At 43.5% G+C, this 26,008-nt stretch overlaps 2 protein-coding genes across 4 annotated transcripts in view; one reads left to right on the top strand and one right to left on the bottom strand.

Annotated features, from left to right (window-relative positions):
* The window catches only part of LOC137645961 (rho GTPase-activating protein 44-like), a 359,606-nt gene that overhangs the window by 159,364 nt on the left and 174,234 nt on the right, over positions 1-26,008 (top strand). The gene's annotated exons all lie outside the window — the stretch shown is intronic.
* LOC137645960 (SH3 domain-binding protein 1-like) overlaps positions 1-26,008 on the bottom strand; it is a 99,343-nt gene that overhangs the window by 20,202 nt on the left and 53,133 nt on the right. The window contains exons 7-9 of one of the 2 annotated variants that reach the window (XM_068379036.1): positions 23,973-24,129; positions 15,411-15,584; positions 4,901-5,032 (exon numbers count right to left, since the gene is read on the bottom strand). In XM_068379036.1, the coding sequence (XP_068235137.1) occupies positions 4,901-5,032; positions 15,411-15,584; positions 23,973-24,129 (463 nt within the window). The remainder of the gene's footprint in view (positions 1-4,900; positions 5,033-15,410; positions 15,585-23,972; positions 24,130-26,008) is intronic. The other variant, XM_068379037.1, reaches the window with a different exon arrangement.

Below are 26,008 nucleotides of genomic sequence, written 5' to 3' on the forward strand. Positions count from 1 at the left end.
AGGTCTTCATCAGCTTCAGGTATATCAATTAAATTATTCCCTTCATATCTCCTATTCATAACCTCACTAAAGTGTTCCATCCAACATTGTCTTTCTTAATCTTCTGTTGCTATAACAGAGCCATCTCTCTTTTTGATGGGTATAGGCTTCTTTTTCTTTGCCCCAGTCGAGATTTCATTAATAATTTTATGCGCAATTTTTCACCATACCCAGTTCATGAATTCATAGAATAGTCAGCCTCATCTGCTTTACTGTCTAAATATTCTCTCCAGTCATTCCTGGCTTTTCTTTTAGCCTTACTGTCAATACTGGAATACTTAGCATGCTTTACCTTGTAATTTTCATTACTTCCTCGAAAACTTTCAACAATCAATTTCTGTCACAGGTGTCATTAGATATCCATGACTTTCTCCTAGTAACTCTGTGTCCCAAAACTTCACTACCAGCTGACTGGTATATGTTATTAATATCACACCATTCTTTATTAATTGTCTGTTCTTTGTCTCTTAATGTTTCCAAGACTGCAAATCGATTCCTACATTCACCTGCAAATGTTTCTCTGTGTTCTTCTAAAAGCTTAGTTGTTTCAAACCTAGGTATTCTATTCATCTTTCTGTTGAGTGCTTTCAGTTTTAATTTCAGTGTGGCAATTAAGTGCTGGTGATCACTACCAATATTGGCATCTCTATAGCTTCTTACATTTCTCTGAGTCATCTTCCTCTCTTTATTTATGGCAATGTGATCTATCTGATTTTTGTAAATGCCACATGGTGAAGTCCATATATACTTGTGGATGATGATGTGTTGAAAAAGAGTACCTCTAATGACAAGATTGTTTGCTGAACAGAAACTTATGAAATGTGCTCCATTTTCATTTGCAACTTCGCCAAGACCCTCGACACCCATCACATTCTCTGTCCCTAGATTATTTCTTCCAACTTTAGCATTGAAGTTGCCAATCACAATTTTCATATCTCTCTCTGGGTTCTCATCTATTACCCTCTGCAGTTCTTCATAGTATTCATCTTTCTTTTCTTCAGGGTATTCATTTTTTGGGGCATAGCAAACTATAATACTATACTCATATTGCACTGCTTTGATCTGAACTTTGCTAATAACAAGCTACTATTTACAGCTCTCCACTTACTTAATGCCTTTTCTGGTCTTAGTGTTTCTGGTCTTAGTGTCATCATCATTCCTACCCCTTCTCTTGCAACTCCATCTGATCTTCCTGAATAGATATATATGTATTGCCTTAGTCTTAAGTTTCCTTATCAATTCCCTTACAATGTGTTCCACTTAGGGCCAAAATATCCAAACTATATTTCATAAATTCACTCTCCACTTGCAGTAACTTCCCAATCTGATTCATGGCTCTAACATTCCAATTACCTATTTTCAATTTTTCTTTAGTATTTATAAACCGGGAGATTCTTAGCACCCTGCTACGCCCATGACTGGGGGTCATTCTGTCATCTTCTCTTTCCATGACTGGCCAAATCCATAGAGGATTCATTGGGTAGATACATCAAAGGATAGCCAGTTCCTTGTGATGCGCAGTGCCTGTCTAACTAAGGCAATTGACCCTTGCCGTTCCATATGAATTCTAATAAGATCAACCGCCAGGCATCAGGAGTAAAAAAAGCCGAAGAGACAGTTTATCCATCGCCTTAAACCCAATCCGTCACCCTGCTGACAGTGACTTCATCGAGATTCAGGGGGGCATTTTCTCCATACCCAAAGCTGTCCTTGTACTGGAAGGAGTTTGAGCGAGTGCGTAGGGATGTAGCGTGTGATAACCTAGAGTGAAGAGCTTGGATTGTTAGATCCATCTGACAAGAAACTAATGCGTAAAGCCATTGTGTGTGAGGAGTCCCAAAGATGGAATCCTTGTGCGTGGGAAGTGTATGCGAGGAGACCGTGGGGATCATGCATCTTTCAGGGAGGTGATCGCGTGCATTGCTCTTGGTGACTGTGTCACTGTCTATAGTAGTCTCTTTTTTGTTCCCGTCGGTCATCTACAGTATCAGGTTCTCTCTCCTGGTCTATTGCCCTTGGCAAATTCATCTCCTTCCAGCTGCCTGATGAGGAATGAAGAGCCTTCAACCTGACCGATTTTGCTTGTATTTTTGTTCCCTTATAGAGCTAGGTACTTTTAGCTCGCCTTTGAGCTGTCTCATGAAGAGTGAGCATCTTTCGTCCTGACCGATTTTGCATCTACTTGTTCCCTTATGGAGCTGGGTACTGGTCGCAGGAATGTAAGCACCTGTACCTTGTACCACCTCACCTTCCCAGGGGTTGGTAGGTGGTACACCATTGCTTTTCTCACCCGTGCATGAAGGGAGGTCGGGCAAATGTTCACGAGGCTTTGTACGATTGGTCGTCGTCTTCCTCATCTTTGGAGCAGGTGATGCAGCATCCAATGTCTCAGCAGCAGAGGGCAATGTCGAAGATACAGGGCTAGGAAGGGAAGGAGGGCACGTATGCTTTTTCTATTTCCTGAACGGTGGTGATGAAACCACAGGAGGAGAGGATCAAGGATCTTCTATAGCACGCACAGACTAGTCGACGGTCATACCTCTGCTCCTTCCACAGGTGAAACAGCAGAAAAGGAGACAACAGCAGCATTAGTCCCAGCATCTGCAAACACCTTCACTAGCTTTTCCACAGACCGATTGCCATAACTTCCCAAGGTCCAAATCCAGCTAACGTTGTTGTTGGTCGTCACAAAGGCGGCCAAACTTGTTAAGGGGCGGGGGTTATCACCTTCAATAGGGGAAGGCAATACTCCTACTTCTCATGAAGTCTACCGGCGAGGGTAAATCGTAGTCGCCTTCTCTCATTGGTTTTCCTTCGTAGTACTCGGATCTAGTGTAGGAAGCTTCTTTGGCAACAATTTGTGTGTGGAAACCTGAAGCCAAAGTCTCTCTTTTTGACTTTTAGCTCTTGGGACAGTACTCGGACCACTGCCAAGGAGGTCACAACCTCCACTCATCACATGGCGTTGACTGCAAAGTCATACCTTTGAACAATGGGCACAAGAGATGAGCCATGTCCTCATAGCTCATAAACCTACCGCAATTGCTGCCAGGCTTGATTGGGAAGACCCCCGTTTGTACATAGGAAATCCATCACATACAGCACAGCAAACTCAAACTGAAGAGATAAAAAAGAAAGATTAAAGCAGCCAGTATAAAGAGACCCAGAGACTAAGTCGGTACTGCTCAGCAGCTGAAGTCAAAGTGGCTGCTCAAAGGACTGTTGGGTGAGCGCAGCTGACCTAACACCCAGCAGTAACTACCACCAACTTGTTATAAATTTAAATAGAAGAGGTCCAGCTTTGTTGAAATCATACTCCTATTATAGAAGGGGGGTTTGTATTTGTGTAGGAACAAACTTGTATACCATGCCAACTTACCTCAAAATAATCTATTAACAGGTATGTTAAAATCAAAACCCATCTTAAGTCGATCATTATCGTTGCATGTGAATGAAAAGAAAGCGAAGAACCAATAAATTTAAATATGAAAAGGGGATATGGAATGAATGAGTGAAACTCCGCTGTAATAGTCTGGGGAAGATAACAGATGTACAAACTAATAAAGAATGAGCTTGATTATTGCCTTCAGCTAGTTATCCTTTTATTATGAAATTTTTTTTCTAATAACGTTTTGTAAATCAACATGGAAAGTATAATTACAGTAGAGGGTTTATTGTGAAATACAAATAAAATACTCAAAATATAGACTATACGGTACATTTCTAAACTAAATATCAAATAGAAGTGAACAACTTAAAAAGATCTTGTCAGATTCTTTACAATAAGAAACTGAAATTAACTTTCAAGAAATTTTATTGCACAAAGGGTTATCGATCAATGTAGAAAACTTATCACTACTGTATGACCTGATAATAAAATGTTAATTTTTTTTCTACTTAGAACTAAAGAAAATAACAGAATATTGATAGCATTTTTTTTTTTTTTTTTACAGAAATGAAAATTTTTGATGATTTTTTCTACTTAGAACTAAAGAAAATAACAGAATATTGATTGCATTTTTTTTTTTTTTACAGAAATGAAAATTTTTGATGATAAACCTGATCATCATACTGTTGACTTTGTTTTGAGTAAGATATCTAAATTTGTTTTTCCAAATTCAGAGTAAAACTGGTAATTGTAATTGCCTATCTACTATTACCGATTTTCTCTTAAGTCGTATACAGTATAACATTTCTAAAACACAAAACAGCTTTTTTTCTATTTATAAATTTAGAATTTCATTAGAAAAAGGCAACTACAATCAATTACAGAAAATTAATTAGTAAAACCTTCTGTAAATCATGCAAAACTTGTCATGATGTACCAATTCAAGATGCAAAATACTAAATATACACAAGTTTATAAAGTTAACAATGATCTACACATTTAACATCAAGCAATAAAATTTTATAAGCTAAATATAGAAAAAGAATAATTTACCATGCTAAATAAAGGTAATACAGTACTAAAACTACAACCTGGCTAGTTAAAAATAGATAATTTTTATAAAAAATAAGATTCCCTAAAAATTTGGGTAAAAATACAGCAAGAAAAATTATGAAGAACTGAACAATTTCTATAATTTGTTTCTCGTCTTTACATAAAACAATTCTTAGCATAAGAACATGTACACATGATATATGCCTTCAATTCCATACTGATATGTACACTGAAGAACTGTCTCAAGTTATATAATGAAAAGAAAATCATTTTTTAAATCCAGTAACAAAAGAAGCAAATGTGCTGGGATTCAAATGCTAGTGTACAAATTATGCCATTAAGCTGAATACAAACAATTAGTTCTCATGACAAGCAGTGATATACAGTAGCTACAAAAAAGGAAATTTTTGACAAACAAACCTGCATGATGAGAATTCAAAGGGGCTATGGCGTCCAACTGTTCAGAGGAGAATGACGGGGGTCTTGCTAATAACTGTGGAGGCTTATCTGGTTTAGGTGGCTTCCAGGGTTTCTCAGGGAGGTTCGTACTCCCTGAGGGATGTATTGGTTGGAAAAAATATACTGAAACTCTAGTGGGCACCTAGCAAACTGACAGTGTGGGTAATTCCACAACAGAGTAAATATCTAGCAACGACAAAAACCTCTAAAGCATACAGGCAAAGATGAATAATTTATGGTACCTCAACATCAAAAGACTGCCATAAAAAGAGATATGAAGCTTAGAAGAAGAATCCTAAGAAATTGCTTGTTAACTCTAGAAAGATGACCACCAAAATTTTATCCTTGAACATCAATCAATACAGTTAAGATGACAAAACACCACTGTAGAAGTACAGTATTAAAAATCCCAGCAAAAGAAATAAAGATATCAACAAAGAATTCATAAACCAAAGATTACCAAGAACTAAACATAAATCAATAGAGATGGCATTGTGGTTCCAGCCACATAGCGAAAGCATTTTGCCCCAATAACATTGTTAGTCTACACCATGTAACTTTGTACCATACATACTCCAAAGTTTTCAAGCAATTAAAAAACCAAAAACATTCCAAATGAACAACCATTTAATGTTAGATTGGAAAAGATATTTTTATATTTATATTCATATCACAACTGGAATAACTTATTCACCCCAAATGTTACAAGCCAAAGATACATGAAAATATTAAAAATGACATTCGGAGACAATTTGTATTTTTCCCTAACCTGTAGTTATTTATGTGGATTACCTTTCGGTAAAGCTGGAAGGTAGCCAGTAAACTAAAAGTGCTAGGTGACAACCTTGCCTAACCACTTAAGTGGGTAAGCAGGGGTGGCAGGGGGGTACCCAGTCGCCTATATGTACTCTTACAGATGTAAGCTACGTCACTTTTTGATTGCAGGCAGGACTTACTGGGGGACAGGTGATGGCGCGCCAATTTATATAAATAACTACAGGTTGGTATTAGGAAAAAATACAAATCATCTCCGAATTTGTTATTTGTTCCCATACTAACAAACCTTCCGTTATTTATGTGGATGACTTACTATTAGGAGGGTGGAAGTCCTATTTCTGACATGGACATTGACCCGGGTTTACCTAGTACAGTACTGTATAGACTGTGGTCTAGGGAAAACTTTGCCACCTCGATAACAATACAAAGTGAGTATGATAGCGGCCTAAGCAATTCAACTGTCGTGAGAGATATCATATGAAAGTCTATGGAACTATATTCTGAGAGTATAAATAGGATATAAACAAAGACGTTTCCTATTGCCTACCTTGCGGGAACCAATGGGGACGTGAACAGTATATTAAATTTATGACTATACTAGGGAAGTGATTCTTACCAGCAGAGGTTGAAGCCAGCTTGCAGAGGGACCAATGGCGCTGTACCCCAAGGGAGGGAAAAAGGAAGAAAGGAAAAATGCCAGACATACTCTCATTCATCCCAGACTTAACCCGGGTAACCAACGCCCTCAACCATCTGCTACTTGTTCAACAAGGAGCCCAAGGTACTCTTAAAGCCCTTGTTGAACAGCCACCACAGGACCGATAGTAAACATATCGAGCCTCTTGTGGGTCACGTCCTTTAGATAATAAGTTGTGAACGTAGTCTGACATTTCCAGACGCCCGCTTGTAATACTTGCCACACAGAAAAGTTGTGCTTGAAGGCCAAAGATGTACTGATGCCCTTGACATCATGGGCTCTAGGTTTTCAAGCTTAAGGAGGATCAGGGTTTAGAGCTCTTTCAATGACTTGGCGTATCCAAAATGAAATACTGTAGTTAGTTCAGGGCCGTGTTGCTGCATTGCATTTAAGATATCTCAAATTCCTCACTGGGCATAGTACCAGTATAACTGTTGATCTGAGTCATTGGTTACAGAACGTAGACTCAATCTGAAAGGGCCCGAATCCAAGGTCCAGTACCCCGGGATTTTGAGTCTTTGTAATAAACTCAGGGATGAAATAGTGTCACTTCCCCCATCCTCTTGAATGGGCGATGTCATGTGAGAGGCCATGAAGTTCACCGATTCTCTTTGCCGAAGCTAAAGCGACGAGGAACGCTGTCTTCAAAGTGAGATTTCAATCAGTTGCATTACGTAATGCGATACCCTAGGGCGATCACTTCGACCGTCCAGGGATCTGTCGCCTGAAGCTGCCACCTCTGCCAGCGGCGCTGTAGGCATCCTCACACAGGTGGTAGATGATGAGGAATGCCATTCCTACTTGGAGTGATCACCTTGGCCACTTCCCTTTACTCCCTTCTTCCCTCTGAATGACTCGGACCCTTTTGGGCCTTTAGATGGAAAGGGCCGCTTAGAGACCTTAGAAGGTCAGGAGGACCTAGAAGTTGACGGGTGAGATGAGGAAGGTGGTTGCTGAGGCCAGGAAGACTGAGAAGGTCTACCTAAGGCCGCGATGTTGTGGCCCTATGTAGGAGAGAATCGTTCAACGATTTCCTCCATTGCTCAACAGCCCTCTCTATCTCCTCCGGAATGAAGAGAGATGAATCCTCAAGGGTGGAATTCCTCAACCAAGAGACCCCCACCTCAGCACCTGCTTGTGGAACTTATCTATAACGGTATCTCTTCTCTTGAGAATGGCGTTCGCCCACAAGTTGATGACGTGGTACAATAAAAACTCGAGTCCAGGTACCTGACAACAGAAGAGACTCCATAGTCTTCCTGGCCAACTCCTTTGAAAGATCATGGAGGAAAACCATGAAGCCTAAGTATCATAGCCATAGATTGAGCCATGATGCAGCCTGCATGGCATACTTCGCGCCTCTCTATGGTTAGGAGCTCACCTGCCAAGAGAGGCTTTCAGAGAGGATTGATTGATTTAAAGTTTTCAGGCATCCTGACATCTAAGGTCATTGACACCGCCTTCAGAGAGGAGAGGGCTTGAGTCAGTACACCCTTCGTTAGGGACTCTACTGAAGGGTCGAGGGTCATGGTGGAATGTGGTTCCCTTTCAATCTCGTAATACTTCCTTTGTAGAAACAAATGGAAGTGGAAGGGGCCAAGTGGAGGAACCTGCCCTCAAGAAACTAAAAGTTCCAGCTATCTAGGCGATAGTTTTCCTTTTGGCAGCTATCAAACCCTTGGACCAGAGCAGAGCTGCCCTGGACCTGGAAGACTTGTGGGTCTCGAATATCTAGTCGAGAACCATATCCTTCATTTCTTGGATGGTGGAACCAGGAGTAGACAGCCTGTTGATCGCACTCTTACAGGCAAGGACCTGTCAAAAGATATGCTCCGACTCACGTCTCTCTTGCTCAGAGGGATAGTTCAGACTGGCCACCTTCGAAAGATTCTCACCCTCAGAATCTAGGGGGTCATCTACCTCCAGACTCAACTCTAGAGTCTGGGATAGGTTAGGGAGTTGCTGGGAGGACCCGCCACAGTGGACTGTCTCTGTGCCTCAACCATTCTAGCTTCCCGTGCCGCAGCATTCCTGGGTTTCATCTTAGTGTCCTTCGATTCCCTCCGCACAGGACGTTCCTCCACGGTCTTAGGAGGGAGAACCTGCGAGTTTTTCGAGGCACTTGACGCAGCCTTGGCATTAGGAACTGAAGGCTCCTCCTCTAGAGGAGGTACAGAAACCGGACATTAGTCCGGAGGAACTACCTCAATGTCTTGAGGGTTGAAGGGATGGATCATGATCTCCCTTGGCGAGCCTATGTCCCTACTCGTCCTTTTCTGTCTCTTAGTGATGACCTTTACCTTCACTGGTGTAAAGGGTAAGTTGGCCATATAAGAACCAGATGGAATAGGACTTTCAGCACGCGATCGAGGTGGAGGTGATCTACATACAGTACTTTGTCTGCTGTCGACTTCCTTATGGGGTCCTGATTCCCAACTGACTAACTCGATGAGGGTTCCAGGGGGATCCTAGGGGTTGCTTTGACTGGAACAGTCGGAGGTTGTGACGGTGGAGGAGACACATTCAAAGACTTCAGGAGGGTGGAGATGAACGTATTCACCCATAGATTAAGCTCTGATCCTCTAGGTAAACCTTGGAATTCCCTAGGAGTGTCCTTTGGGTGGAACTCTAGAAGGAGCTACAGTCGATGGAGGTGATAACCTCTGAGGCAGAGGAACACATTCCTTTAGATGCGAAGGAAGGTCTGGACTAATAGGTATGTTTGCAAACCTATTAGGAGGTTCCTTGAAAACCCTCTGGAAAGGGTGTCGGTATTCCGCTGGAGGTGGAAGAAGCTGAGGGTCGAGACGAAGGTGTTGGTACCGGACTTGCTCGCAGTTCAGACATATCTGCTCGTGAATTGCTCGCGGAAATTGCCGATTTGCTCATAAAATCGCGAGATTCACACGCAAAATCGTGAGTTACCCGCGTCAATGAACGTGATTCACGAACAAAAGTGCTTGCAACGGGAGCACCAGGAGCCACACAGGAAGAGGAAGGTCTAACGTCTTCCTGCTGCCCCACAGAAGGACCTACGTCTGACGAAGTCGGCAGAGGAGCCTCTGAGTAAGGACTACTCTAGTTGGAGAACGTGTCACAGCTGGACACATTTCCAAGCATCGCATAGGCGAACGCTTTGCTAAGACTTCCAAGGCAGTGAAAGGCACTGGAGACGCCTGTTTGAGGAATGGTCATTCTCATCATCAGGTCCGGTCCGAGGTCGTTTGGAAGGTCTGGTTGAGGGGCTACGTGCTGATGGACTGCGTGTGCGCCTACCTCTACCTCTAGACGAGGAACGTCTAGACCTTGATCGCGAACGAGTTGTTCGCGAACAGGAACGTCTAGCCCTTGTTTGAGAATGGCGTGAACGTCGCGAATGCCTATCTCACAAATGTGAACGTCGTTTTTGTGAACGGTACCCTCTTGAGAGTGAATGCCGCCCTCGTGAACGGAAGCATCATTCTCGTGATCTAGATCGCAAAGATCTAGAACGCGAGTGTCTGTACCTAGATCTAGACTTTGCTTGTGATTGTGTAGAACGCAATCGCAAGACTCGTCCTCCTGAAGAGGAACGCCTCTGAGGAGAGCGGTGAGAACTGTGGTCTCGTGAGCGCGAGGCTCTTGAGCGTGAGTGCCTCCTTGAAGAAGAGCGCTCGGATGATGACCTACGATTCGATAGATCTTCCGATGGTCGCAAACGGCAATCAGGAAGGGTGTCCAGAAGGACGAAGCTATGGCGATGCTATCCTTTAATGCTGCTGGTGGTAGGAGCGCTGGTCCCTGGAAGACCTACACTTGCAACCTGTGGGTTCCTGTGTGGAGAAACAAAGGGTTGAAGGTTAGGGGACGACGAGGTCCCAGGATGAAGAGAGGGTTTGTTGTCAGCAGGGGGCCATTGGAGAGGCGAATGCGAGCGATCACCTCGTCCACGCGTGGAAGGGCCAGGAGAAAGTGAAAAATGGACCTCGCACAGTTCCAGAGCGTGAGATGTCAACAGCTCCGGAGGAGGGTCCTTGAAAAAGGCGCTGCAGCTCTTCCTTCGAAAGGGGTCTTGAAATCCTTAAGGAAGACCACACCTGCAGTAAATCTGAAAGGGAGAACGGCTCGCCAGCATCTGGAAGAGAAGTTGCTCCTCAAGGGAAAGCAACAAGCTCCCCCACCCCAGTACCCCAGGGTTGCCAGGGAGTTAGTCAGTCTGCACTCCTACTCGATCGTCCTTCAGAAGAGCGCAAGCGAGCTGGAGCTTTAGAAAGAGATTTTGGGGGTGCGTGAAGAATAAGAACGAGCTTATCTCATCCCCTCAGGGAGAAAGATTGCTCAGCCTTCTTCTTCTTGCGCCGCCCAAATTTTTCCCATTGGCAGTCCGGCCACTCCCTACACTCTGCGCAAGGCGAACCCTGCTTGCAGCGATGCCCTCTGCACGAAGGATACAAAGAGTGCGGGTCGGTGTCCAACGAAGACATGAAAGTACCGCACGCGGCACCCTCGTGCTTTGGATACGTTCTTATGAAGGCGATCATAGAGAGAACATGCATACCTGAAAAAGAGAAAGCAAAATCAAAAGTCCAACAACAGTCAGGGAGAGAGAGGACATGTCCGATCTCTACCGAGCCAAAAGAAAAAGTGATGTCTCTCACGGCTTTGAGAGTATATATAGAGGCAGCTGGGTATTCCCAAGCCACCCCCAGTCTACCCGATCATGCAGTTAGGTAGGGTGGCCACCTCGCAAATAAAGTCTAATGCCTACCTTCCAGCTACGCTGAAAGATAATCCACATGAATAATGGAAGGTTTGTTAATATGGGAACTAAAAGCGAGCTAATAAACTGTATTGGGGGATTCTTGGGTAGTTCTGTAGAAGGGCCGAAGGTTGACAGTTGTTTTGATCTATGACACTGTGCAAAGAAAACTAATCTCCTTATGTATTAATTTCTAGTTTTAATTTGTTCTTTAATCCTGAGGTTAACTTGATCTTCTAACCAAATAAAAATCACTTAATAAAATCACACTATGCTTTCACTGCATATATAAACCAGTAAGAAATTAAATAAAAAAAATACATTTAATGCAATTGATGTTTTGTTTTAGGTTGCAAACAATATGATCCACAAAGGACATATTACTGGTACTTTTTATATTGATTACGAATGAAGGTCCCAACTTACAAACTTGGTAGGTTCCAATCTGTTTTTAAGTTGAATTTGGTTAAATTTTTGCTCAGGATAGGCCTAACGTGACTCCCATACCAACGATTTCCAGCTACAAAAGTAAAATAGTCCCTCTTCATATGAAATAAATATCAGGTTATTGGAAAAGTTGTCTTATTTACTGAATTGAATTAGATGATATTGTTTTATTACAGCATTTATTTATCTTATTACAATATACAAACTTTTGTTACAATATCCGAGATTTATTTTACAACTTGGATTTGTGTTATATCTCCGAATATTGCTAAGTTGAGGACCTTCTATGCTATCAAGAGAAACCTTTGTACCAAAATCATTCATGATATTAAATTTACTCGATAATTCTTTTATCCATTTTCATTAAAAAAATTTGATTAGTACACCTGCCACTTTATTGTCAAAATAATAAAAAAATTACCATTCCATTATAAACGAAAATAATCATAAAATTGACAAAAAATAAACTTTACAAAGGAATTTTGCAAAGAAAATATAGGACATAAAAGTGGAACTGATGTATGAAATGAGGAGTAATCATGACAAGAGAAATTGGCTTAACACCTTGAAAAATAAGGATAATTCAATGTAGTATAACAATACCTCATCTTTACAAGAAAAAGAATTTCCTTCCAGTAATTAAAAAAACAAAAAAAAAATACTGTTTACAAACACTCGAGGTAAACAGCATGAATCATAAAATAAATTAATATTAGAAAATACCAGAGCAAAACTAAAATATTTCCAAATAATATTCAAGGACAAAATTCATCCACCTAACAAAAACATATTTATTGAGTTTCACCCTGAAAACAAAAAGCATTATAGATTTGCCAAAAGATGGAAGCCATCCCAAATCACCATATTGTACAGAATATAGGAAAGCATCATCCCAAAACTTAGTACTGTATAACTTTTATTAACTAGAAGTACAATAAGCCAATACCACTAAGCTAAAAGCAAACAAATCCCAGATGTTAATGCTGTTAACAAAATAATAAAAAAAAATTAGTAAATAATGTTAAACTTCCCAACCAAAGCATAATAAAAGCAAGTCATCAACATGCAAACCACTCACCCACTAATTAAAAGCTGAATTTTCTTCTTTAAATACTTTAAATTTTGAGGATTGAAACATTTCAAAGAAACATCAAATACTTTTTCTCAGTAATGATGACTTTTAATATCCGTTCAATATCAAACACAGACAATAGCTTCAGAGAATGTGTGAACCAAAGCTTTTTCATCGAGGGAGGGTAGTAATGTGCACTTCTTTCCTTATTGGATATTTTTTCGGGACAAAATTATTCTGTGACTTAATAAATATTCTTATACTTCTCAGAAATCACTATTATAATTTTATAACTACAAGTATTTTAAAAAACTTCTCATTATGGTACCAAATAATTATATCATAATATAAAAAGTATTCTAAATATAGCTATAACTTAAGAGATGATTGATATTGCCAATAAAATATTCTTTGACTTTGGCTCTTCGTCATTATTCAAACATTATAATTTTGACTTTGGCTCTTCATCATTATTCAACATTATAATTTTGACACCCCCTTTATGTATTTCAAAAGGGATTAATTAAAATCAGCCACAAAATTCCAGAAGCACTGAGTTAACTCCTTTGTAAATGACCATATAAAATTACCATACACTTCATGCCAACTGAATTAGTAAAAGCAAAGAAACAAAATGAGCAAAAGAAAATTATCTTAAATTTGTGCATAAGATAAAAATACTGTATAAATATCCTTGTTATCGTCATCTTTTAAAGTAATTTTCAACATTAATAAAAATACATCCATAGAATAATTCCAACTCATAACAATACGTCAGTAATCTATCACTTATCCACCTTTTCTGTATCCTTACTACACCCTTAACTGCACTCATTTCAGTGTGGGAGGATATATACCCTTAAATATTCAATTTTTTTTTCTCTTATAGAAATGAACATATTACAGATGATGCAGATGTTCCAGTAACTTTGAGTCTTCACAATAATGAATACTTATAAATTCTGATTGGCCTAATTTTGATGTTGCATGCTTATTAGCTTCCTGCTTTCCAGAGGGTCTTGGAGCGGGGAAGAAGCATAAACAGTTTTCTCTTTATTGCCATGGGAAGGAAAAAGGTTAAAATTCACAAAATATTTGGTATTTTTAGTGAAAGTGAAAGTGAATGCCTCTTCTAGTGCGATTTATTTTATTCCATTTTTTTTTATATTTTACAATATTGCTGACCAGTACTTTATATATTATTCAGAATTAATTATTTCCCTTTACTGCATGTTTTTAATTTTGTGCTATGCCAAAAACATACTACAGCATTCTATAGTACAATACAATAACACTATTATACACATTGCCCTATTCAGTAGTGTAGATTTCTATGCAAAGCTACAAAACTTGTGGTCTTTTTATTATTGAAAATGCATGAACTTTTCAACATAACACTGTACAATATGTACTGTTCTTTAGCAAACGCTATTTTATGGGAAGGTCTCGGAGGTAAAATAAGGCAACGTACACTTGATACAATAGTATGTATAACTAACCCTAAATTCTTGTTTTATTTGTTTTGTTGCCTTTTATAATTTATGTACAGACCAATCTTTGGCAAGTACTGAGCAAATGTTTACAGAATGAAAATAGTTTTTTATAACAGTCTCCTCATTCTTATTAAGCCTAAATCAGTTACAAATTATTCTCTAACTAACAAATTCTGAAGTCTTAAAGATGGAAGTGGATGTGCGAGAGTCTAGACATATATTTATATTGCAAAGCTATATAGTTCTCCCTTCTCTGGATTCTATATTTCATTGACTTAATGCCTATGCATACAGTAGGTTAGCATACTTTTGAGACTGACAAATTGTCCTTATCTACATTTTTTCCCCTTTTTTACCAATCCCAAAAATCTAAGTGTGGATAAGTGAAAGATTACTATCTATAACTATGATGAAAATGAGTAAATACCTCTCTATTTTGAACATATTTCATGGGTTATATCAAACTGCACATGGTATACTGTACTAGTTAATAAGTTTCTCTATTATTGCAACAAGTACCTTCCAACTCAATTTACTTTTAACTTCAAAATAATATGTAAGGAAAAAGCTAGGGTCACTAAAGACTTACAACATCAAAGTCCGTAAGTATACCTCTTAATAAAATCTTTACATAATACTTTATCTTTTACGGTACTTATCAACCCAATCAAAATCACCTGACAATATATTTATATATATATATATATATATATATATATATATATATATATATATATATATATATATATATATATATATATATATATACTGTATATATATATATATATGATAAATTTTGCACATTTTTACGTGTTTTTCATATTCAAATAAGCCATATATATTTTGATATATTAATGTCTGGATTCTCTTAACGACCTCGGGATCAGAGCCCCAGGCGAAATCTCAAGCTCTTGTCTTTGTGAGATTTCGCCTGGGGCTCTGATCCCGAGGTCGTTAAGAGAATCCAGACATTAATATATCAAAATATATATGGCTTATTTGGATATATATATATATATATATATATATATATACACACATAAATGAAAAATATTTTTCCCTGACTAACCATGATCAATTTTGTCTAATGTCAGCAATTTGAAATGTTGATTTATAAAATTGAGAAGAAACTTCAAAATAACATCAACCCCCACACTTAAGAAGCCAATTTGGTCCTGCTAATAAAGAACAGTAAAACTTGCTTCTCTTTTAGCTTCTAACACACAAAAACATATATTTGTACTTACCATCAATAGCATTTGCTGGATTTGTTTGGACAACGGAAACCTGCTGTTTTTCTACTGTATGTGGAGTCTTCTCCGATGATGATGGAACAGTCGCTGTGCTATTAGAGCTGGCAGGGTCCTCACTAGTCTGAGATAGCACCATTTCGTCATGAATTTCCAGCTCGTTCAAACCATCTTGATGAGAGGGAAAAAGAAATTTTAAATATAAGGACAATATTGTACCCTTAATTTGCAGCTTGGTGCTTTTTATTATCCAAAATTTATATTGCAACTTTATTTCAAATAAAAATGACAGATTCATAGATAATTTGTATTTTTCCTAACTATACAAACCTTAGCTATTTAATATGGGTATTACTTTCGGCGTGGCTGAAATGACGAGCCATTAAAATTTCAACGAGGGTTTACTACCCCTCGCTAGTTAGCGAGGGGGTAGGGAGGGGTAGCTTGCTACCCCTCCCCCCTCACACACCTGTGATTAGCTCACTTTGCTTAGAGGTAGGACTTCCCGGGGGACAGGGCTTGCAGGCAAGTTTGATTAAATAGCTAAGGTTTGTATAGTTAGGAAAAATACAAATTATCCACGAATTTGTCATTTGTTCCGTAATTGAAATACAAACCACGCTATCTAATATGGGTAACTCAACCCTTAGGTAGGGTGGTAAGACCCACCCATTACTGGCTTTTGGCTTTTTGCCTGGGGACTCTAGTATCTGAGTGTGTTAGTACTCAAAGATAAAAGAGACCCTGCACCTCGCAAGTGCCTTGCTCTGCAAGGACCGCGGCCTACGTAAACTTGTGTGTGAAGGAATGAAGTGTGACTCGTCCTAGGAAGTTGACCTTAAGTCCTTTAGATGGAATTCTAGGATAGGACGTTCCCAATACCACCTCGTAAGGGTATGGGGACGTGACAGTATTATCTTAATACTAGGAACACAAGGAAACATAGTTTACCTGCAGTAGTTTGAGGTCAGCTGTGCAGAGAACCCAGGATGCTGCTTTCCCCAAGAGAGGGGAGAATGAAGAAAAGAATAAGGGCCAGGGATACCTTTTCATTTATGCAGACTAAAACTGGGTAACAATGCCCTCAACCCTCTGCTACTTGTCCATTAAGGAGCCTGAGGTTTAAACCAGCTGTTGTGCAGCCACCACAGGGCCGATAGAGAACGTATCGAGCCTCCTGTGGGTCACGTCTTGCAGGTAGTGGGGCTGTGAAGGTCGTCTGACGCTTCCGAACCCCTGCTTCTAAAACCTGCGTCACTGAGTAGTTCTCCTTGAAGGCCAGGGACATAGCAATGCCCCTGACATCGTGTGCTCTAGGGCGACGTGACGGAGGAGGGTCAAGATTCAGGGAATGATGGATAACCCTGCGAATCCACGCTGGGATAGTATTCTTAGTGACCCTCCTCTTCGTCCTTCCGGTGCTCACAAACAATGCCTGCACCCGAGGACGAATTGCAGCTGTTCTCTTAAGATAGAGCCTCAGACTCCTCACTGGGCACAGTAGGAGATGGTCTGGGTCATCTGTTACAGAACGAAGACTCGAAATCCGGAAAGAGTCAAACCGAGGGTCCGGCACTCCTTGATTTTGAGTCTTAGCAACAAACTCAGGGACGAATCTGAACGTTACCTCCCCCCATCCCCTTGAATGGGCAATGTCATACGAGAGACCATGAAGTTCGCCAACTCGCTTAGCCGAGGCCAAAGCAGGTAGGAACACCGTCTTCCAAGTCAGGTGGCGATCAGAAGCCTGGCGTAATGGTTCGAAGGGAGGTCTCTTAAGAGAACTGAGAACTCGAACCACGTTCCATGGAGGAGGTCTCACTTCCGACTGAGGGCAGGTAAGATCATAACTTCGTGTGAGTAAAGAAAGTTACAGCGAAGAGGAAATGTCCATTCCTTTGAGCCTGAAGGCAAGACTTAAGGCTGAGCGATAGCCTTTCACTGCCGAGACCGAAAGGAGCATTTCTTCCCACAAATACACGAGAAACTCCACTATTGCTGGAATAGTGACATCGAGTGGAGAGATACCCCTTCCACGACACCAACCACAGAAAACTCTCCACTTCGCCTGATAGACCCCTGCGGATGACTTTCGCAGGTGTCGAGACATCCTTTCAGCAACTTGTTGCGAAAAACCTCTCCCTGTGAGATGCTGGATAGTCTCCAGGCGTGAAGCCGCAGCGAAGCTACGGCTTTGTGAAAGATGTTGGCGTGTGGTTGTTAGAGTAGCTCGTGTCGTGGAGGAAGTTCTCTCGGGAGTTCCATCAGGAGCTGCAGAAGGTCCGGAAACCACTCTGCGTGATGCCATAGCGGAGCTATCAAGGTCATTGAAAGGTTGACCGATATTCCGGTCTTGTTGAGTACCCTCCTCATTAACAGAACGGGGGAAAGGCATATACATCGATGTTGTCCCACTGTTGTTGGAAGGCATCTTGCCAGAGAGCCTCGGGGTCCGGGACTGGGGAGCAGTAAAGCGGAAGTTTGAAATTCAAAGCTGTCGCGAACAGATCCACCATCGGGGAACCCCACAAAGTCAGGACTTTGTTGGCTACTAGTCGATCCAAAGACCACTCGGTACTCACTATCTGGGATGCCCTGCTCAGACTGTCGACGAGCACATTCCTCTTGCCTGGAATGAAACGAGCTGATAGTGCAATTGAGTGGACTTCGGTCCATCTCAGTATCTCTACTGCCAGATGGGATAGCTGCTCTGAAAAGGTACCTCCCTGCTTGTTGATGTAAGCCACTACTGCGGTGTTGTCGCTCATCACCACCACTGAGTAACTCGCCAGGTACTGTTGGAACTATTGAAGTGCCAGGAATACGGCCTTCATTTCTAGCAGATTTATGTGGAGGCACTTTTCTGATTCTGACCAGAGGCCTGAGGTCCTGTGGTTCAGAACATGCCCCCCCCCACCCTTTCTTTGAGGCGTCCGAAAACAGCATCAAATCCAGGGGGAGGACGAGAAGATCCACTCCCTTTCGTAAGTTCTTATCTGTCACCCACCACTGAAGGTCCGTCCGTTCCGCAGGACCCATAGGGACCATGACGTCTGGGGAATCGTGTCCTTGATTCCACCGAGACTTGAGTCGCCATTGCAGGGATCTCATCCTGGGGCTACCGTTTGGGACTAGACGGGCCAGGGAAGAAAGGTGACCGAGGAGACGTAACCACGATTGGGCTGGGAGTTCTTCTCGTCCGAGGAAAGGATCTGCGACACTCCTCAGCCTTGCTATCCTGTCGTCTGATGTGCAACTTTGTAGGCATCCCCCCACTGGTGGACATGCAGGGGGATTGCCAGTCCTAGCATTTGCGGCCTCGGCCACTCCCTCTAGGATTTTTCCCTCCCCTGGAGGACTTTTTGCCTTTCTTGTCTTTGATAGGAAAGGGCTCCGACACCGTTACCTTTGCTGCCACTGCTGGTTTCGTCGTCTTGGACGGGCGAGGTTATTGAGGTGCTGGAGGTTTATAGGGCTTTGATGTAAGAGCCCTATATAGGAGAGAGTCCTGGTTGGAATTCCTCCACCTCTCAGCTGCCTGTTCCACGTCTCTAGGCTCGAACAGATTCTTTCCCAAAAGGGAAGAATGTCTGAGCCTGCTGACCTCGACGGCTGGGACCTTCGTGTGGAACCTCTCTGCCACCGCATCACCTCGTTTCAGGATGGAATTGGCCCACAAGTTCGAGACTTGGTGGGCCAGAAACTCAATAGTGCCGGTGCCCGAAAGGAGGAAGGTCTCCAGGGCCTTCCTGGTGCTCTCCTTAGACAGGTCCTCGGATCGCAACAGGATGCCTGGTGCTCTCCTTAGACAGGTCCTCGGATCGCAACAGGGATGCCAAGAGACCCCAGCCAGACGTCCAGCCACGAAGTAGCCTGCATGGCACACTTCGCAACCTTCTCCTGACTTAGGATCTCTGTCGCCGAGAAAGACACTTGCCGGCTAGAAAGCCTCTCTAGAGTGACTCCCTTGGTGAGCTATTCCACCGAATGGTGCAAGGGGAGAGCTACGCAAGACTCCTCCATGATCTCAAAGTACCTCCTCTGGTGGATACGAGGAGGAGGGAGGAGCTTGTTGCCAGCAGTGGAACGGCTGGAGGAGGCGAGTTCGGAGAGCTGGCCCTCATCCTTATCCCTGGCACTCTTCACTCCTTGGGACCAGGGCAAAGCCGCACTGGCCTTAGCGGGTTTCTGAGTGCCAAAGACTTGGTCCAGGACCGTGTCTTTGACCTCTCGAGGAGGAATCTCAGGGTTCGGGAACCCGTTGAGATGCCTCATCAGGGTCAGAACCTGCCAGAAGGCATGCTCTGACTCCTGTGGCTCCCCTCCTGGAGAACTGGCAGCAAAGTCTCCCGTCCCCAAAGGCTCTTCATGGGGGGACACGTGGACGTTCTCTGCGGGTCTTGTTGGCTCTGGTCGAATTCTTGAGGATGACTTGGGGATGGTTTTAGAGTCCTTAGGTTCCCTCCTGGGAGGAATACAGGACTCCAACACAGGACTCCAACAACGACGTCTGTGGCCTCTTCTCCGCCCCAACCTGGGACGATTCTCCTGCACGAGGTGGGGTTTCTCCCATTGGTGCGATGGGAGAACGTCTCACCTCGGTAGACTCCACTGAGGATGGAAAATCCTTGTCCGCAGGAGAGGGAGAGAAAGTCTGGGGAGGGGAAAAGCCTTCCTCAAGGACTTCCGAGGAGCCAGCTTGGCCCTGGGAGAAGTTACCACGACTTCTACTCCTCTCTTCCTCTTCAGTGGGGTCGGAGCTGCCATTGATTTGAGGCCCAACTCAGAGAAAGCAGGTTTGAAAGCCTGCATGACGGCTCTGACAAGGGACCTGAACCATGGCTGCTTACTGACAGCTGTGCTATCAGAGACTCCCTCTGAAGGGAAGGGGATCGGGTGATCCTTCGGAGTAGAAACTACAACTGGGCCTGAAAAGAAAGGGAAGAAGAAGGTAGGTTCCTGGACCTATCCGGAGTATTCCCCTGCTCCTGCGGGAGCGCTGATCTGCGCTTGGGGGGGTGTGAAGATGACGATCTGGAGGCTCTCGTTCATGTAGCTTTGCGCAGGGGCTCGCGCTGGGAACCGCGCTGGCACTCGAGCGATGAGATTTTCCCTGGTTCGCGCTCAGGCAAACATTCGCGCGCACGCAGAGATGATGGCGAGGGCCCGCGGCCGAACGCTGGTGTGCAGGAGAGCGATGGCGTGCAGGAGAGCCATGGCGCTCAGGCGATCGGTGGCGCGCAGGCGATCGGTGGCGCGCGGGTGCGCGATCTGGCAAAAGCAGAGGGAGCGCCGAAGGGTGTGCTGCAAGCGCTTACGTGCGCAGGAACTCTCTGAGCTATAGAAGGTGTGCGCGCACGCGCAGAGGAAATACCCCTAGCGCGTGGGCGCGCTGGAGGGCGCACCGTAGGAGCTGGGACAGGTGCGCATGCTGGAGACTGCGCGCGATGGCGCGTAGGCGAGGGCTGACGAGCAGGGAGGGGGGGTGAAGATGACGACCTGGAGCCTCTCGTTCCTGTAGCTTCGCGCGGGGGCTCGCGCTGTGAATCCCGTGGGAATCACGTTGGGAATCGCGCTGGCGCTCGCGCGATGAGATTTTCCCTGGTTCGCGCGTGCGAGGAGATGATGGCGAGGGCGCGCTGGCAAGTGCTGGCGTGCAGGAGAGCGATGGCGCCTGGGCGAGCGATGGCGCGCAGGCGATCGGTGGCACGCAGGTGCGCGATCTGGCGAAAGCAGAGGGAGCGCCAAAGGGTGTGCTGCAAGCGCTTACGCACGCAGGAACTCTCTGAGCTATAGAAGGTGTGCGCGCACGCGCAGGGGAAATACCCCTAGCGCGTGGGCGTGCAGGAGGGCGCACCGTAGGAGCTGGGACAGGTGCGCATGCTGGAGACTGCGCGCGATGGCGCGTAGGCGAGGGCTGACGAGCAGGCGAGGTCCGAAGGCGCGTAGGAGATCGCTGACGGGAAGGAGAAGAAAGATTCTTGCCTCCTGCGCCCAGAACTGGAGATCATGGGCGTGCAGGCAAACGCTGGCGCGTAGGTGAAGAGCGCTGGCGAGCAGGAGATCATGGGTGCGCAGGAGATCGTGGCCACGCGTGCCGCGCAGATGTGCGCTGGCGCGGAGAAGATCGCTGGCGCACAGGTGAGCGCTGGCGAACAGGAGAGCGCTGGCGCGGAGAAGATCGCTGGCGAACAGGAGAGCGCTGGCGAACAGGAGAGCGCTGGCGCATAGCTTCAGCCACAGGAGATTGCTGGCGCGTTGTCCCTGGAACAGGTGGTTTCTGAAGTGCAGTCTCAGGAACAGCACGAGAGCACTTGCGTGCTGTAGCGCGTGGGCGTGCAGGAGAACGTTGGCGCTTAAGGGACTTACCCCTTTTGCCCCGAAGGGACTGATGCCCGTTGTATAACGGGGTGCGTGGGCACCCACAGCGCTTCAGCGGCCAGGAACGGAGATGGAAGGTCAGCAGGTCTGGCAGGCGAAGGAGATCGTGAACGATCTGCAGAGAGGTCCAGGGATACGGCTGCAACGGTCGGTGCACGGCGAGGAGGATCCTCTGCGGGGGACTGCGAAGACGAAGAACCGTAGAGGCGCCTCCTAACTCCCTGTGGGGAGAAGGAAGGCCTCTACGGCGAAGAGGAAGGAGAGCTTTCCGTCTGATACGTCCTCTGGGGGCAGCAGGCAGACCGTCAGCAGTCCTCCGAAGAGGAGTCTCTGTCAGTGAACTCACCCGAGGGGGAGAATCACCTACAGGAGAGACCATTGGACTTAGCTCCTCCCTTGAAGGATGTTCGGAGGGGGGAACTAAGCCTTCAGCTGCATCAGGAACCATAGCAGGGGTTTGACCTAACTCGTTGGAAGCCCCTGCCACAACAACGTCGACGATAGACAGAGGATCAACCTCTGCTACCGTCGGCGACTGTTTGACAGCAGCCCCAACCTGATTATGTCAAACAGGGCTTCTTTGGAGGGAAAACCCTGAAGCCCCAAGGAAGCCCAAAGCTGCAACAAATCATTGTTAGAAACATTATCAGAAATATACTCCCCCGGGGGAGGAGGAGGAGCTGCCTCGCTATGGGAGGCAACTCCCTCTCTCGAACCCCGAGATTGGTGAACGTGAGTACGGCCTACGCTACCACTCGACGGCCTCTTGGGAGAGACCGATCGAGTGGCAGCTTCGGAGGAGGTTCAGGCTATGGAAGAGGAGTCCTTGGGATTTTCTCCCTTCAAGGAAACCCCTGGAGGAGAAATATCCCGTTTGGACTTCTTCTTCCGGCGCCGGGAAAACCTCTCCCACTGGGAGGTAGACCACTCCCTACACTCACCACATACTTTATTTCTTTCACACCGTTGGCCCCTGCAATAAGGACATAAGGTGAGAGGGTCTGTGTCTACCGCCGACATAAACGTTCCGCAAGGGCGGTCAGGTAAGCCGGGACACTTCTGCATGGTAGAGGCCAACTTTCAAACACACTGAAAAGAAAAAGCAAAAAACAAAGATCAAAGGCTGTCATATAAGCGAGGGTGGGAGCAGACACGTCTGATCGTCACCCGAGCCAAAAGCAAAGTAAGCTAATCACAGGTGTGTGAGGGGGGAGGGGTAGCAAGCTACCCCTACCTACCCCCTCGCTAACTAGCGAGGGGGTAGTAAACCCTCGTTAAAATTCTAATGGCTTGTCATTTCAGCTACGCCGAAAGTAATACCCATATTAAATAGCGTGGTTTGTATTTCAGTTACGGAACAAATGAAAAACAACACAAAGGTAATATAAGCACTACAGACCCATAGTTTAAAAAAAATTCAAGAATTCCTTTTGATTTAAATGTAACTGGACCTCCTGACTACAGTACTTTCAATGATCTGATGCTGATGGATTTGGGAATACTATATTTTCCTTTGTTTGGAGCTTTGAAAATAATCACATGTTAGCATAATCAATAATACCTATTCAGAACGATACAAAAATGTTCCCTAGTGGTTCATAACAGGAGTGAATAGTGGAATGTAATTACTCTGTTCAGTAAATCCCCAAGATAAAAACATTAAATTTTTGAATTTTCAAAGTTAGGAACCTGTGCTGGCAATGAAGAAAGAATATTACAATTCTTTTTAAATTATTCTAATATTCAGAAATAGCTTTAAGAATTTTTGATGCACATGTAGGACACCTCACTAGCATTAGAAAAATCAACAGACTGAAAACAATGAAGATTAGGGGGTTGAGCGTAATGAACTGGATGTCCAAGTTAATTATGTTGGACTTGAGTTTTTCAACTTAAGACCCCAGTCTTATATAATATAAGGGTCTGGCTGTGTGTAAAAATACCATACTGTACCTCTAATTCTAACTACAGTATACTAATATACATATAGTAAGAATTGTAAAAAGATCCATAGTGGTTTTAGCGCACTGTGATTATTTTATCTTTCTCTGTATAGTTCCCTGTGTAACTATAAATGTAGAACTTGTATTCTCACACTTCAATCAAGAATTGATATACAATGTTGTATAGCGGTAACAAAAATGTTTTGTGTGGTAAATTAATGTAACAAATAAATACCTGAGCTCACTGCAAGGTTGCCAACACTGCCAACACTAGATGGACGTGGTGGCACTACGGATGGTCGCTCTGGTATTTGTGGTTTAGAATGATCCACGACAATAGTTGAGCGGTTGAGATGTGGCTTTTCAGGAAGTGCTGGTTTGTCTACCCTTTGCTAAGGGTAAAGGAAAATGAAGATAGGCAAATTAATATCAGTAATAGTAAAATCTAACATATCATATCACTTATAAATAACCAAATTTTTACCAAAATTACGTAGTTTTTCCCCAACAGGGGTACTGTATATGTGAAAAATTCTTTCATATTAATAACTGAATTGTCAATGAACCCTCAGTGCAAATTACTTCACAGTCAATACACAATGCCATCTCCATCCATCTTTCATGAACACTCTTGCTTCCAATATATTAAAGTCCTTCCATTACAATACCTCTTTCAGCCTACCCATCTAAGATACCCCTAAAAATGCCATCGTTTTCTTCGCAATGCTTCAGAACTATAAACTTTTCTTACAAACTATTATCTTCCATTCTCTCCATAACTAACCTTAAAAACATTCTTGACATGTTTTTTTCATATGCGCTAACCATTTCGCCATTTCTACATATAGTATCTCAACATTTCTCAACCTTACAATACTCGCTCCCAATTTAGTGAGCAAAAACAATTTAACACTTTGCTCAGTCACATTCTATATCCACACAATTTTTATAAAGGAGAGTTACCTCCATACATTCATGTACTTTAACTCTGGCTTTTAAAACATTTTGTATAACTCTTCTACCCCTTTCTTTACCTACTCTATTACTTACTTTTTTCATCCACCAATGCATTTATTACCTTTACTCTCTCATACCTTAAATAAAATTAAACTTTTAAGTAATTTGTTACTTTCTTAACTAAATAAACCCGAGTTCTTTAATAGGAATATCCTTTCAGTATAGCTGGAAGTCGGCTGTTATGATTTATAAAAAGGTGTTGGTAATTACTGGTGGGTAAGTCCCCCCCCCCCCTTAATTCTTGAACCCAGGAAAATGGAGATCTTCTATCCTTCAGAATGACTAGCAATACTTCAAAAGATATGCGGTTTCCCATTCGCTTTGTCTAGGCTACATCGGGCAAATAACGTCTTTCTGTTCTCTAGGTTTATATGGTCCTGAGAAGAGGTCAAGCATAACACTACACCTGACCTGTGGTTCAATCAGGACATTACCTGGAGTCTGCCTGGAGGCAGTTTCCATGTTGGCAGACTCAGAAGCTGAGATGATCGTGAGCTCCGACTCTAGTCTTTCCATCGATGTCCCTAGAGTCAAATTTATAACCTCAGCATCAAAAGTCCGAGGGGAAGGACCGACTTCCATGGGTGCATAAAATCTCTGCCTAGAGAGAGATGGTGACAGAAGTTTATTAGAATGGATTGCTCTGAGAAAATTACTTCTAGAAACATCTGCGTCTGCATTCACGATTACTTTCTGAGCCAGTTCAGACCAGAAGTTACAAGGTGGGGTTTGAGCCCTGGGAGCCCCAAATTCATCTTAGCAGTTTTGACTGGAGCCCTGGAAGCTTCCCCTAAGCCATTCATTTGTGTGGTAATGGTGAGGATCTTAAGAAGTTTGCTTAAAATTCCAGAGTAGGGCCAGTGTCCTAAGTACTATAGTCTGAACAATCCAAGGGTCGTCGAGGTTTGACTCATTTCCTTGTTCTAATGGGGGGGGGGGGCTGATAATCCATTTCATTAGAAAGCTCTTCTTTGGAAGGGGAGAATCCATTTCATTACAAAGCTCTTCTTCGGAAGGGTGGGAACTCTCAGAGGTGTGCATGCATGCCTTAGCGTGCCAGCAAGACCGAGTATCAACCTGAAATAGATTTCTTCTTCAGAATAGCGGGCAAGCTCTGGGTGGCATGCCCAATGAGAGTCACCCTCAACTGCTAGCTCTTCTTTGGAAGCATAGGTGCACATGCCTTAGCGCATCACAACAATGAGGATCTCCCTTATTCAGAAGCAAAAGAGTGATGTTCAACCTCAAGATCTA

This window comes from Palaemon carinicauda, chromosome 8, assembly GCF_036898095.1.
Source record: "Palaemon carinicauda isolate YSFRI2023 chromosome 8, ASM3689809v2, whole genome shotgun sequence".
Classification (NCBI taxonomy): domain Eukaryota; kingdom Metazoa; phylum Arthropoda; class Malacostraca; order Decapoda; family Palaemonidae; genus Palaemon; species Palaemon carinicauda.